This window comes from Hypanus sabinus, chromosome 27 (genome assembly GCF_030144855.1).
Source record: "Hypanus sabinus isolate sHypSab1 chromosome 27, sHypSab1.hap1, whole genome shotgun sequence".
Classification (NCBI taxonomy): domain Eukaryota; kingdom Metazoa; phylum Chordata; class Chondrichthyes; order Myliobatiformes; family Dasyatidae; genus Hypanus; species Hypanus sabinus.
The window spans coordinates 46,004,079-46,019,335 of NC_082732.1; the positions used below are offsets into that span (position 1 = coordinate 46,004,079).

General features: G+C 47.1%; 1 protein-coding gene across 1 annotated transcript in view; it reads left to right on the plus strand.

Moving 5' to 3' along the window:
• The first annotated feature begins 1,011 nt into the window (after positions 1 to 1,011).
• Positions 1,012 to 15,257, plus strand: part of mmp23ba (matrix metallopeptidase 23ba) — a 38,226-nt gene continuing 23,980 nt past the window's right edge. The window contains exons 1-3 of the mRNA XM_059952415.1: positions 1,012 to 1,371; positions 3,415 to 3,545; positions 10,658 to 10,794. Of these exons, the coding sequence (XP_059808398.1) occupies positions 1,246 to 1,371; positions 3,415 to 3,545; positions 10,658 to 10,794 (394 nt within the window). The 5' untranslated portion in view covers positions 1,012 to 1,245. The remainder of the gene's footprint in view (positions 1,372 to 3,414; positions 3,546 to 10,657; positions 10,795 to 15,257) is intronic.

Genomic DNA, 15,257 nt, shown 5'->3' on the forward strand with positions numbered 1-15,257 from the left:
GGGAGAAGGCAAGAGAATTGTGTATAAATCAGCCATGGTGGAATGGTGGAGCAGACTTAATGGGTCGAATGGTTTAATTCTTCTGGTAACTGTTAATCTGGCACCTACTTTTCAACTCCATGTTCCGAAGAGTAAAGCTGGACCTACAGAGCAAAATACTGTAGAGCCTGGAAATGTGAATGATAGCAGATTGCTGGGCATACTCAGCAAGTCAAACAGCATGAAAAATTTCAGCCTCATTGACCAGAATCATCTTTCTCCACAGATGCTGTTCTACCTACTGAATATTTCCAATACTTTCAAGAATGTTTTGAATCAACTTCCTCGTTGTTGGCATATTTGCTAAAAGTCTGTCAATGGGTGTATGTAAAATATTTGTCCTCAAATGCCTTTAGATCCTGAAAGTCAAGGCAAATTCATTGTCATTTAACTATATGCATGTATACTGCCAAACAAGACAATGTTTCTCTGGACCAGGGTGTAAAGCACAGTAGTACACATAACACAATAACTTAGGAAAGTAAGAATTAAATCTACAGATGAATTAAGCATAGATAAATAAAGTGCATCAATTAAATATTGTAGGGTACAGTGCAAAGTATCCAGTGACACTTTGAATGTGATGTGGCAGGGTGTTCAGAAGCCTAATGGCCTGAGGGAAGGAGCTGTTTCCCATCGAGACAGTTCTTGTTTTTATGCATTGGAGTCTCCTGCCTGATGGTAGAAAGTCAGAGAGGATGCTGGATGGACGGGTGGGATGCTTGGCTCTACTAAGAGCCCTGTATATGCAGCACTCCTGATACATGTTCCCGATGGATGGTAGTGCTGTTGGTTTCCTTATTCCATCAGGATAGAATGAGGATCTTGAACCATTCTCCACATAGTGTATGTGCTCTAACTTTGCCACGTCCATTGTGGAGTTAACTGTGGCCCTTGGACTTCTGGCACTGTTCTCTGTTGTTCCTCTCTGTCTGTACATCTGACATTGATTACTGGGCTGAAATAAGTCCAACCCACCAGAACTGCAGGCTGCTCAGCTGTTCCTCCAGAAGGATGGAGACCTTTGAGATCTGAAGTAAGGTGACAGAGTTTGGCTCCAGCTTCCCCTTGGAAATGCAGTTTGTGTGGGTGCTACTGAACTGAACACTTTCTCAGTGGTGTGCTTAAACTCACAGCAACAGTGAACCGCTGACACGCTTCGAAGCTTGGATACTGAGAAATGAGGGAACCTGCAATGTTATAAGGATGAAGTTTGCTGATCGTTCCGAGGATGAAGGTTATTTGAAAGTGTTTATGTGCATCGCAGTAACACTGATGTTTGTACCTGGCGATCATGATGCAGATGCATTCCCTGCCTGGAGACTTCAGTCAGTAAGTACAAACCTTAACCCTTTACTTACCACAATTCATTCAAATCTTCATCTTAAATTGCACTCAGATTATCTGCTTTGGAACAATGGCAAATGTCTTATAAACTCAGAAACTACAGGATCGGGAAGCATCTGTGCAAGGAGAGGGTTAATGTTTCAGACCGGTGGCCTTTCAACTGTCGATTCCTGTCTGTGTTGCGGGTGGGGGAGCTCTCTGTCCCAGAGATAGTTACTGTTCTCACCTGCTTGGTCAGGGTTTGTTGGTGTAAGGTGTCAGACTGTCAGTGTCGGGCTGAGTGTGTGACATGAATAGTTTAACCCCTTTCAGTCCTTAGTGACAGTGATTGCCTTTTTTCTTGGTCCCTGATAGCTGGGTTTAATGTGCACTAATTTTCTGGTGATGGGAGGTGTTTACGTGGGACATGAACACAACAACCCTATCCTCCTGCTGACTCCACATTCAGATTCAGACTGGTTTATCCCATCTGCACCGAAACATTCAGTGAAATGCATTGTTTACATTAACAGGGCACACAACCCGGGGATGTGCTGGGGGCAGCCCGCAAGAGTCACCACACATTCTGGTGGCAGCATAGCATGTCGACAATATTCAGCAAAAGAACACAGAACACAACGCAAATTAATCCCCTCTCCCACCATCCCATCCCCTCAAATACACAGGACTCCAACCCCCCGGATAGGCTGCCTCTGGGACCAGTCCTTTGGCCCGGACTCAAATTAAACTATAACATAAGATACAGGAGCAGAAATGGGGCATTTGACCCATGGAATCTGCTCCAACATTCAATCATAGCAAATCCCTTTTTTTCCCTCCTCAGCCACACTCCCCAGCCTTCTCCCTGTAATCTTTGATGCCATGTCCAATCAAGAACCTCTCAATCTCTGCTTTGAATGCACCCAATGACCTGGCCTCCACAGCCACCAGGAAATAAATTGTTTGTATATTTATTGATACCGTGTGGACAGGGCCTTTCAGTCCAATGAGCCTAGCCCTAGCCTAATCACAAGACAATTTACAATGACTAATTAACCCACTAATTGGTAGGTCTTTGGACTGTGAGAGGAAACCAAAGCACCCAGAGGAAACCCATGCAGTCATGGGGAGAATGTACAAACTCCTTACAGGCAGTGGCAGGAATTGAACTCTGAACTTTGACCCCACAAACTGTAATAACATCATGCCAACCACCACACTAGTGGGGCACTGTGTGGTCCTATCAATCTGTTATCTACCCAATAACACCACCATTCACCAACCCTTCACCATCGCGAACAGATCTCAGAAAATAGCCCATCCCATTCAGGCAGCAGGTTAATTCTCAGTGATGGGTGGATTCCTTTGTCCCGATTACAGGGGTGGATGTTTGATCTAACTATTGTCCACTAGCCAGGTAATGAGAATGTGTTCTGCTCCACCCACTGGAGCACCAGCACTGTATTATTGAAGGGAGCTAGGTGTGAATTGAACATGTCCATCAAGCTGACAGATGAGACCCTTGTATTCTTCCCTTCTCCCACCACCTTATTCTGGTTTCTTCCCCCCTCCTTTCCAGACCTGATGATGGGTCTCGCCCCAAAATGTCAACTGTTTATTCTGCTGCCTGACCTGCTGAGTTCCTCCAGAATTTTGTGTGTGCTGCTTTGGATTTCCAGCATCGCAGAGTCCCTTGTGTTTATGAACCCATATTATCAGAGCATTACCTCTCTTCCAACCCCTGCAGCCGTTAATGATGGCATTTAAACCCACTCAGGGGGAGGAAGGGCTTCAAAGTGATATTGCAAAAAAAAACTTCAGAATAACACACAAAATGCTGGAGGAACTCGATAGGTCACACAGCATCAATGGAGGGAAATAAACATCCAGGGTTTGGGCTCAGACCCTTCATCAGACTTTCTTTTCCCCAGTTGTTCCTGGCAGCCACACTCTGTAGGTCCTCTGCTAATGTTGTTATTAATGTCACGGGGAAAGCGGCATGTTTCCCACTGGAAACTGCTTAGTAAAACTCCAGCATTCGTTCTCCAGGAAAGAAGTGCCTTTTCCACTTTGATGCAGCTCGATGTGGAACATCCGTCAAGGGAACGGCCAGCTCGCCAGAAGAGATACACATTAACTCCACAGATGCTGAGATGGAATCACTTCAATCTCACCTACAAGTAAGGAGGAAGGGTGGTGGGTGGGGGGGGGGGGGGCGAAACCTCTAAATGTTCCTTGGTTTTATTGAAGAGCCTAGACAGAGAGGATGTTTCCTAGTGGTGGGAGCCCAAGACCAAAGGCATAACCTCAAAATAGGGAGGTCCACTTAGATCAGAGAGGAATTTCTATAGCCAGAGGGTGGTGAATCTGTTATAGTCATACACTGTTGCAGGTGCTCGCGATTTCAGATCTTACAGCCTGCACGAGGTTTCAGATGCACACTGTTATAGGTGCACATTCCCACTTCTCTGGTCAAATCCAAGCGAATGATACAGATTTTTGGAGTTCTGATAGCATCAGCTTTCTTTGTGTGTAGTTTATTTCTGGGACAACATGTTCTTCTGCACCATCTCTTGTCTGTGGTCTGACAGCTCTTGCTGAGTCTTGCTCCCATTGCACATACCCCAGTTCCACAACTCACATACGTACCTCATTCACACCCTCACCTGAACAGCCTCACCTCACCATCACCGCCTCACACACTCACACCAACACACCCTCACACCTCACACATCTCTCACTATCCCACACCCCCACACCCTCACTCCCTCATACCCTCACTCCCCCACACACTCACTCCCCCACACCCCATACCCTCACTCCCCCACACCCCACACCCTCACACCCTCACTCCCTCACTCCCCCACAACCTCACTCCCCCACACCCTCACAACATCAGACCCTCACACCCTAACTCTCCCCTCTCACACACCCTCACACCACACCCTCACACCTTCACACCCTTAACACTCACACCCTCACTCCCCCACACCTGCTCAACCCCACAACCTTACACCCTCCACACCCGGTCACACCAGCGCACACCCTTAACTCTTACACCCCTACACCCTCATATGCTCAAACCCACAGACCCCCGCAACCTCACATCCTCACATACCCCTCAAGTCTCGCTCACATCCTCACACACCTCATACCCCTCACAGCCTTACAACCAGACACCCTCGCACCTTCACACCCCAACAGCCCCACACCCACATATCCACACACCCTTACACTCCCTTACAACCTCACACCCCCACACCCTTACACTCTCACACCCCCTTACACCCTCATACACCACACACCCTCACATTCTCACACTCGCACCCTCAACCCCCGACAACCTCACGCCCCCCCACTCTCACTCACCTACACCCTCACTCCCCCACTCCCTCACACCCTCAGATCCTCACAGCCCCACACTTCCTCACACCCACGCACCCACCTCACAACCTTACCTCACACCCCATACCTCCTCACTCTCACACCCCCATACACCGATGCCCTCACACCCTCAATACCCTACTCCCTCATACCCCCACACCCTCAGACCCTTACATCCTCATCACCCTCACATCCCCCTCACAACCTTGAACCCTCACACATCCCACACTCACCCTCACACCCTCGCATCCCCAAACCCTCATGCCCCCATACACACACCCTCACACCCCCTCACATCTCCCTCACACCATCACAATTCCTCCCAACCTCACAGACCCACACCCCCCTCATTCCCCTCACACCCCCATGCCCCCACACCCACACACCATCACACCCCCTTATAATCTCACAACCGCACACACCACACACTCACCCTCACACCCCCACCACCTCACACCTCCACACCCTCACTCCCCCCACTTTGTGACTATTGTAAATGACCTGGATGAGGGAGTAGAAGGGTGGGTTAGTACGTTTGCTGATGACACAAAGGTTGGGCGTGTTGTGGATAGTGTGGAGGACCGTCAGAGGTTACAGCAGGACATTGATAGGATGCAGAACTGGGCTGAGAAGTGGCAGATGGAGTTCAACCCAGATAAGTGTGAGGTGGTTCATTTTGGTAGGTCAAATTCGAAGACAGAATATAATATTAATGTTAAGGCTCTTGGCAGTGTGGAGAATCTGTCATCTTGCCTTGAGAATATTTCTTCCTCTTTGGGATGTATATATCCTGTGCTTTACGAATCGCTTCCAGAGGCTCCAGGCATTAAAGCTCTGCCGTCATCCCTGCTATTCTTTCCTTCCAATCTATTTTGACCGTCTGCTCTCTCATGCTTCGGTAATTCACTTTATTCCACTGTAATACTGATACATCAGAATTTAGCTTCTCCTCCTCAAATTGCAGGGTGATTTCTATCATATATGATCACTTGTCCCGAGGGGTTCCTTTACCTTAAACTCTCTAATCAATTTCAGTTCATTGCACAATGCCCAGTCCAGAATAGCTGATACTCAGTGAGCCCAACCACGAGCTGCTCTGAAAAGCCATCTCATAGGCGTTCATGGAATTCCCCCTCTTGAAATCCTGCACCAACTTGATTTTCTCAATCTACCTGCATATTGAAATCCCCATAACTATTGTAACATTGCCCTTTTGGCATACATCTTCTCACCACCATTGTAATTTGTAGGCCACAACTTTACCACTGCCTGGGGGTTTGTATACAACTCCCATCAGGGACTTTTTACTCTTGCAGTTCCTTAGCTCTGTCCACAATGATTGAACATCTTACAACCCTCTGTCACCTCTTTCTAATGATTTGATTTCATTACTTTACCACCCCCCCCCCCCCCCCCCACATACCTGCCTGTCATTTTGAGACAATGTGCCTTTAGATCCGGAGACAGGGAGGAATTGAACCAGGCGCAGAGGGAGCCAAAGGAGAAGATCAAGGTGGCTGAAGAGGAATACAGGAGAGAGCCGGAGAGCCAGCTTGGGCTGAGTACCACAGGGGAGGTGTGGAGAGGCACGAAAAACATCACTGCCTTCAATCAGCCTGGCTGTAGAGTCTCTGAATGCAGTTGAGAATGGGCTAATGTGTTAAATCAATTCTTCAATAGATTTGTCAATTGCCCTCCTGTTTATCCCCCCCCCCAGCACACCATTCCAGGTGCCGAGGCACCCAATGCCCCCTCAGCACTAACACCCCCTCTTCCTTCCTCCCCCTTCCAGTTCAGCAAATGGATGAATGACACAGGCTACCACTGTCTACACCCCCTCCTTGTCCTGCACCTCCCATCTACACCTCCACATACCAACTGCTAATGTCCCGATCTTCACTTCCTCAAGTTCCCACCCTCCTCCAACTCCCCAGTCATCATGGACTCACCTTCATTTCTGAGCAGGTGAGAAGGGCTCTGGGGAATCTCAGACTCGGAAAAGCATTGGGACTGCACAGTGTGGACCCCAGGGCCCTGAAGGAGTGTGCTGAGCAGCTGTGTGGAGTTCTGCAGCACATTTTCAATATGAGTCTCAGCCTGGAAAGGGTTCTGACTGTGTGAAAAAATTCATGTGTGGTTCCAGTACCCAAGAAGGGCCAACCAAAGGTCTAGGATGACTACCATCCGGTGGCCTTGACTTCACACAGCATGAAGACCTCAGAGACTGGTCTTGGCTCTGGTCAGATCAGCCCTCAATCCCCTGCAGTTTGCCTACCAGGAGCACGTTGGAGTCAACCATGTTGAACAGAACCTACTCCCATTTGGATAATCAGGGCAGCACAGTGAGGATCATGCTTTTTGATTTTTCTAGTGCCTTCAACACCATACAGCCCTCATTGCTGGGGAAAAGCTTCGTTCATTGCAGACCGGCACTTCATTGTATCCTGGATAAAGGACTATCTGCCTGGCAGACCGCAGTTTGTGCAGCTTCAGACTGTGTGTCAGACATGGCTATAAGCAGCATTGAGGCCCCACAGGGGACTGTACTGGCTCCCTTCCTGTTTACCCCATATACCTCGGACTTTAGATACAACACAGAGTTGTGTCATCTACAGAAATTCTCTGATGACTGGAGGATGTGGATACAGGACCCTGGTGGAGGACTTTGTCAAGTGGTGCAAGCTGAATCATCTGCAGCTCAACATCAGTAAGACAAAGGAGATGGTGATGGACTTTAGGAAGACTAAGCCTGCACTGCTCCCTGTTACTATTGATGGTGAGGACCTACAAGTACCTGGATGACAGACTTGAGTGGAGCACCAACACAGGGTGTGTGTACAAGGGCCAGAGTCGCCTCTACTTCATGAGGAGACTGAGGTCCTTTGGAGTATGCAGGTCTCTCCTTCACATGTTCTACCAGTCTGTTGTCACCAGTATAATATTCTATGGGGTGGTGTGCTAGGGCAACGGCTTCAACACAGGTGATGCCAACAGGCTCAATAAACTGATTAGACAGGCTGTCTGTTATAGGAGTCAAACTGGACACACTGGAGGCTGTGTTAGAACAAAGGACACTACGGAAAATCCTGGCAATTCTGGACAATGTTTCTCACCCTCTGCATGCCACCTTGGCAAAAAAGAGAAGCACTTTTAATAATAGACTAAGACAACTGTGCTGCTCCAAAGAGCACCATATGAGATCATTCTTACCCTCAACCATTAGGCTCTATAACAAGTTAACCTGTAGACAGGGAGGTGATTTTGTAATCTTTGACTTGTAAATCTATTACTTCTTATTTTTAAGGTAACTTACTGTTATTCTTTCTTGCTTCTCTTCTAATATTTGTATATCCATGCACTTGTAATACTTCTGGGACACTGTAATTTCCTTTGGGATCAATAGGGTATCTATCAATCTATCTATCTTTGGACATTAACCTCCCAGCTATGATATAATCTTCTTTCAGCCACAATCCAGTGATGCCCACAATGTCATATATACCAATCTGAAACTGTTCTACAAATTCATTGACCTTATTCTGTATACTGTGTGTATTCAAATATAACACCTTCAGTCCCTTATTCACTCCTTTGGATTTTGTCTGCCTTTACTTTGCAACTCATCCTGTTGACTGCAATTTTGCCCTGTCATCAGCCTCTCCTTGCTAGGAGTCTCACTACAGATTGCCTTTCTCAACCAACTGCCTCATCCTCAGCATTATCACTCCAGTTCCCATCCCCTGCTGAATTAGTTTAAACCCTCCCAAGCAGCTACAGCAAGCCTGCCTGCAAGGCTTTTGGTCCTCCTTGGATGCAGGTGTAACCCGTCCCTTTTGTACAAGTCATAAAGTCATAACTTCCCTAGGAGAGATCCCAATGATCCATAACTCTGAACCCTTGTCTTCTGCACCAGTTCCTCTGCCACTCATTCATCTGCCAACTCATCCTATTCTTACCCTTCCTGGCATGTGGCACAGGCAGCAATCCAGAGATTACTACCCTGGAGGTCCTGCATTTCGGCTTTCTACCCGGCTCCCTAAAATCTCTCTTCAGGACCTCCTCACCTTGTCTACCATGTCATTGGTGCCAATATGTACCAAGATTTCTGCTGCTCATCCTCCCCTCCCCCTTTAGAATGCTATGGACCCGATCCAAGATATCTTCGACTTGGCAACATACCATCTGTGTCTCTGTTAATACGCCCGCAGAATCTCATCTCTGTTCCTTAACTATGGAATCTCCTATCACCACTGCAGTCATCTTCACCTCTCTTCTCTTCTGAGCCACAGCACCAGACTCAGTGCCAGAGACCAGATCACTGTGGCTCCTCTCCCCCCCAACTCGGTAGGTCATCACCCTGAACAGTATCCAAAGTTGTATAGTTATTACTGAGAGGAATGGCCACGGGGTTGCAACCTATGGGTGACTATCCCTGTAGCTCTTGCCTCTCACCTCCTCATTTTCTTGTATGAGTTAAAGGTCATCAAGCAGCAGCTCCAGTTCCTTAATAAGTTCTCTCAGGAGCTGCAACTCTTCCCACATCTCTCACAGAGTACAAAACACTGCCCCTGGAGCCATTCTCACTACACTACTCAGCCCTAACAGACAAGGAATGAAATTACCAGATACTTTACCTCACCGGAGCCCGATGAATCAAAGCAACTCTAACCCTGACCTACTCACATAATGGCCGCTCATAACAAGACTACCCTATGCTACCTTGAGATTCATTTTCAGGTTGGGAAGGGAAAGGTTTGTAAGGGACCTGAGGAAAAAGATTTCCACACAGAGGGTGGTGCTTGTGTGGAATGAGGAGGTGGTCATTTAAAAGACAGGTAGACAGTGAGGAAAGATTTAAAGAGAGATGGACCAAATGTGGACAAATGGGAGTAGGTCAGACAGACATCTTGTTGCCATGGATGAGATGGGCCAAATGGTCTGTTGCTGTGCTCTTTGACCCTGTGACATTCCCAGTCCTGGGATGCAGCCAGAGGGTTGGAGGTTGTTTGTTCTATTATTTGTGAATGTCTGCAGGAAAATGAATCTCAGTGTTGTATGTGGTGACACATAGGTTTGTTGATAATAAAGTTAAATTTGAACTTTGCATGAACACACGGTTCCTCCTCCTGTGAGGGCAACTCTTTTGGGCTTATATCTCAGAAAGGATGTGTTGGCATTGGAGAGATTCCAGAGGAGGTTTGCAAGGATGATTCCAGGAATTAAAGGGTTAACATGTGAGGAGCATTTGGTAGCTTTGGGCCTGTACTCACTGGAATTTAGAAGAATGAGTGGGGATCTCATTTAAACATACTGAATGTTGAAAGGACTAAATAGGGTGGATGTGGAGAGGATGTTTCCTATGGTGGGTGTATCCAGAACTGGAGAGCACAGCCTCAAAATTGAAGGACAACCTTTTAGAACAGAGGTAAGGAGGAATTTTTTTTAGCTGAGGAGTGGTGAATCTGAGGAATTCTCTGCCACAGACTACAGTGGAGACCAAGTCTGTGAGTATATTTAAAGTGGAAGTTGGGAGTTTCCTGATCAGTTGGGGCATCAAAGAATATAGTGAGAATACTGTGGGGTGTGGGGTTGTGTGGGATCTGGGATCAGCCATGATGGAATGGCAGAGCAGACTCAATGGGCTGAATGGTCTAGTCTTATGGCCTTTTCATTTCTTTCATTCTGGATCTGGAGGTAAAGTCTGAAAAGTGGAACTTCATCCATGGGAAAGGAATGTGATCATGTGGGAAAACATGGGTGTCGGAGGGCCGAATGGTCTCACCCTGGCCCTGTTCTTCTGGCAGGATTGGGAGCCGCAGAGGAATTGAGTTCCTTTCGCAGGGGATGGTTCCCCACGTGAAGTCTATTCACTCTCTCATTGATTCAGGAATCATGTCTCTCTCCACAGAATTTTATCCTTTCCAAAGACAATGAACGAAGAGGACACAAAGAAGGGGATCGCAGATGCTTTTCAAATGTGGAGTAATATTTCCCCTTTCAATTTTACTGAGGTTCCTCCTGATGTCAACGCTGATATTAAAATAGGTGAGTTTGCTTTGTTCATAGGGTAGTTGTAAAGTTTACCACAGTTCAGCAAATTAATCAAACCAGTTCAAATCTCTTCAGATAATCACATCTCCCTTCCCCTCCACTCGAACTCCCTCAACCCCACTCCCTTTGACCCCATTCTCCTCATCACCACTTCCCTGACCCCTCCTCCCCATTCTTCTCCCCTCTTCCCCACTCCACTCCTCCCCACTACCCACACAACTCTCCTCCTTCCCACTCTTCTACTCTCCTCACTCCCCTCATCCTCACCCCTTCTCCCTTCTCTCCACCCTCCTCCTCGCCACTCCTCACCCGACTTCTCTTCCCATCCCCATTCCCCTGCTCATTCCCTTCCTCCCTACTCTACTCCTGTCCTCACTCCCCTCTCCCCTCCACACTCCCCTCTTCCCCACTCCCTCCTCCTCCCCACTCTCCTCCCCATTCCCCTGCTCATTCTCCTCCTCCTACTCTTAGACCATCTGCACTCATCTTCCCCCTTCTCCCCAGCCCCCTCCTTGCCACTCCTCACCTGACTCCCCTCCCCACTCCTTCCCATCCACAACTCTCCCCTCTCCCACTCCTACCCTCCCTGTCCCGCTTGCCCCTCCCCCATTCCTCTCTCCACTCCTTTTGCCCCTTCCCCAACTCCTCTCCCCTCTGTTTCCCCTCCCCACTCCTCCCCAATATCTCTTCCTCTTTGCCCCTGCCCTCACTCCTCACACTCCTCATCTTCTCCGTTCCCCTTTACCCACTCCCCAATACTCCCTTCTCCCTTCCACTCCCCTCCTCCCCTCCCTTCCCCTCCCCTCCTCTCTCCCCTCCCTTCCCCATCCCCTCCCCACACTCCTCTCTCCTCTCTGTTCCCCCTCCCACCACTCCCCACCCTCTCCACTCCCTCCCACCCACTCCTCTCCCTTTCCCCTTCTCCCTCCCCTTACCTCATTCCTCACCCCTCTCTCCTCTCCCTTCCCCCTCACCCACTACTCTCACCTATCCCCTTCCTCTCCCCAACCCCTCTCCACTCTCCCTTCCCTCTTTCCTTCCCCATGTTTCTCCCCCTGCCTTCCCCTTTTCCCCCAACTCCTCTCCCTCTCCACTCCTCTGCCCTCTTTCTTATCCCTTACTCCTCACCCACTCCTTTCCCCTCTCCCTTGGGAGTTTAGCACAAAGGATGTTGTTTGTATCATATAACCATATAACAATCACAGCACGGAAACAGGCCATCTCGGCCCTCCTAGTCCGTGCCGAATTCTTAATCTCACCTAGTCCCACCTACCCGCACGCAGCCCATTACCCTCCACTCCTTTCCTGTCCATATACCTATCCAATTTTACCTTAAATGACACAACTGAACTGGCCTCTACTACTTCTACAGGAAGCTCATTCCACACAGCTATCACTCTCTGAGTAAAGAAATACCCCCTCGTGTTTCCCTTAAACTTCTGCCCCCTAACTCTCAAATCATGTCCTCTCGTTTGAATCTCCCCTACTCTCAATGGAAACAGCCTGTTCACGTCAACTCTATCTATCCCTCTCAAAATTTTAAATACCTCAATCAAATCCCCCCTCAACCTTCTATGCTCCAATGAATAGAGACCTAACTTGTTCAACCTTTCTCTGTAACTTAAGTGCTGAAACCCAGGTAACATCCTAGTAAATCGACTCTGCACTCTCTCTAATTTATTGATATCTTTCCTATAATTCAGTGACCAGAACTGCACACAATATTCTAAATTTGGCCTTACCAATGCCTTGTACAATTTTAACATTACATTCCAACTTCTGTACTCAATGCTTTGATTTATAAAGGCCAGCGTTCCAAAAGCCTTCTTCACCACCCTATCTACATGAGACTCCACCTTCAGGGAACTGTGCACTGTTATTCCTAGATCTCTCTGTTCCTCTGCATTCCTCAATGCCCTATCATTTAGCCTGTATGTTCTATTTGGATTATTCCTGCCAAAATGTAGAACCTCACACTTCTCAGCATGAAACTCCATCTACCAACGTTCAGCCCATTCTTCTAACCGGCATAAATCTCCCTGCAAGCTTTGAAAACCCACCTCATTATCCACAACACCTCCTACCTTAGTATCATGGGCATACTTACTAATCCAATTTACCACCCCATCATCCAGATCATTTATGTATATTACAAACAACATTGGGCCCAAAACAGATCCCTGAGGCACCCTGCTAGTCACCGGCCTCCATCCCGATAAACAATTATCCACCACTACTCTCTGGCATCTCCCATCTAGCCACTGTTGAATCCATTTTATTACTCCAGCATTAATTCCTAACGACTGAACCATCTTAACTAACCTTCTATGTGGAACTTTGTCAAAGGCTTTGCTGAAGTCCATATAGACTACATCCATTGCCTTACCCTCGTCAACATTCCTCGTAACTTCTTCAAAAAATTCAATAAGGTATGTCAAACATGACCTTCCACGCACAAATCCATGCTGGCTACTCCTAATCAGATCCTGTCTATCCAGATAATTATAAATACTATCTCTAAGAATACTTTCCATTAATTTACCCACCACTGATGTCAAACTGACAGGTCTATAATTGCTAGGCTTACTTCTAGAACCCTTTTTAAACAATGGAACCACATGAGCAATACACCAATCCTCCGGCACAATCCCCGTTTCTAATGACATCTTAAAGATCTCCGTCAGAGCTCCTGCTATTTCTACACAAACTTCCCTCAAGGTCCTGGGGAATATCCTGTCAGGACCCGGAGATTTATCCACTTTTAAATTTCTTAAAAGTGCCAGTACTTCCACCTCTTTAATTGTCATTGGTTCCATACCTTCCTTACTTGTTTCCCACACCTTACACAATTCAATATCCTTCTCCTTAGTGAATACTGAAGAGAAGAAATCGTTCAAAATCTCTCCCATCTCCCTCGGCTCCACACATAGCTGACCACTCTGATTCTCTGAGGGGCCAATTTTATCCCTCACTATCCTCTTGCTTTTAATATAACTGTAGAAACCTTTTGGATTTACTTTCACCTTATTTGCCAAACCAACCTCGTATCTTCTTTTAGCTTTTCTAATCTCTTTCTTAAGATTCCTTTTACATTCTTTATATTCCTCGAGCAATTCCTTTACTCCATGCTGCCTATATCTATTGTAGACATCCCTCTTTTTCTGAACCAAATTTCTAATATCCCTTGAAAAGCATGGTGCTTTCAAACCTTTAACCTTTCCTTTCAATCTAACAGGAACATAAAGATTCTGTACCCTCATAATTTCACCCTTAAATGACCTCCATTTCTCTATTACATCCTTCCCATAAAACAACGACCCAATCCACTCTCTCTCTAAATCCCTTCACATCTCCTCAAAGTTAGCCTTTCTCCAATCAAAAATCTCAACTCTAGGTCCTGTCCTGTCCTTCTCCATAATTATATTGAAGCTAATGCTATTGTGATCACTGGACCCGAAGTGCTCCCCAACACATACATCTGTCAGCTGACCTATCGAATTCCCTAACAGGAGATCCAACACTGCCCCATCTCTAGTCGGTACTTCTATGTATTGTTGCAAAAAACTATCCTGCACACATTTCACAAACTCTAAACCATCCAGCCCTTTTACAGAATGAGCTACCCAGTCTACGTGTGGAAAATTAAAATCTCCCACAATCACCACCTTGTGTTTACTACAAATATCTGCTATCTCCTTACACATTTGCTCTTCCAACTCACGGCTCCCCATTAGGTAGCCTGTAATACACTCCTATCAGTGTTACTACACCCTTCCCATTCCTCAATTCCACCCAAATAGCCTCCCTGGAGGAGCTCTCTAATCTATCCTTCCAAAGCACCGCCATAAGATTTTCTCGGACAAGCAATGCAACACCTCCTCCTCTGGCCCCTCCTACTCTATCACACCTGAAGCAACTAAATCCAGGAATATTTAGTTGCCAATCACACCCTTCCTGCAACCATGTTTCACTAATAGCTACAACATCATAATTCCAGGTATCAATCCACGTTTTAAGCTCATCCACCTTTCTTACAATGCTCCTAGCATTAAAATAGATACATTTAAGATACTCTCCACCCCCTCCTCTCTTTTCATCCCTAACAATGCATTCAAATTTATTATCCTTTTCTTTCTTCTCCCCTACATCTTCGGGCTGAGCGCATCCCTTCTCCATCACCTGCCTTTCCTCCCTCACACACTGTCTATTTACTTGCTCTACTGGTGAACTAACCTCCTCTCCCATGGTTTCCTCAAATTGATTCCCGCCCCCCCCCATCTTACTAGTTTAAAGTCTGCCCTGTAGCCCTAGCAAACCTCCCCGCTAGGATATTGGTCCCCCCAGGATTCAAGTGTAACCCGTCCTTCTTGAACAGGTCACGCCTGCCCCAGAAGAGGTCCCAATGATCCAGAAACTTGAATCCCTGCCTCCTGCTCCAATCCCACAGCCACGCATTC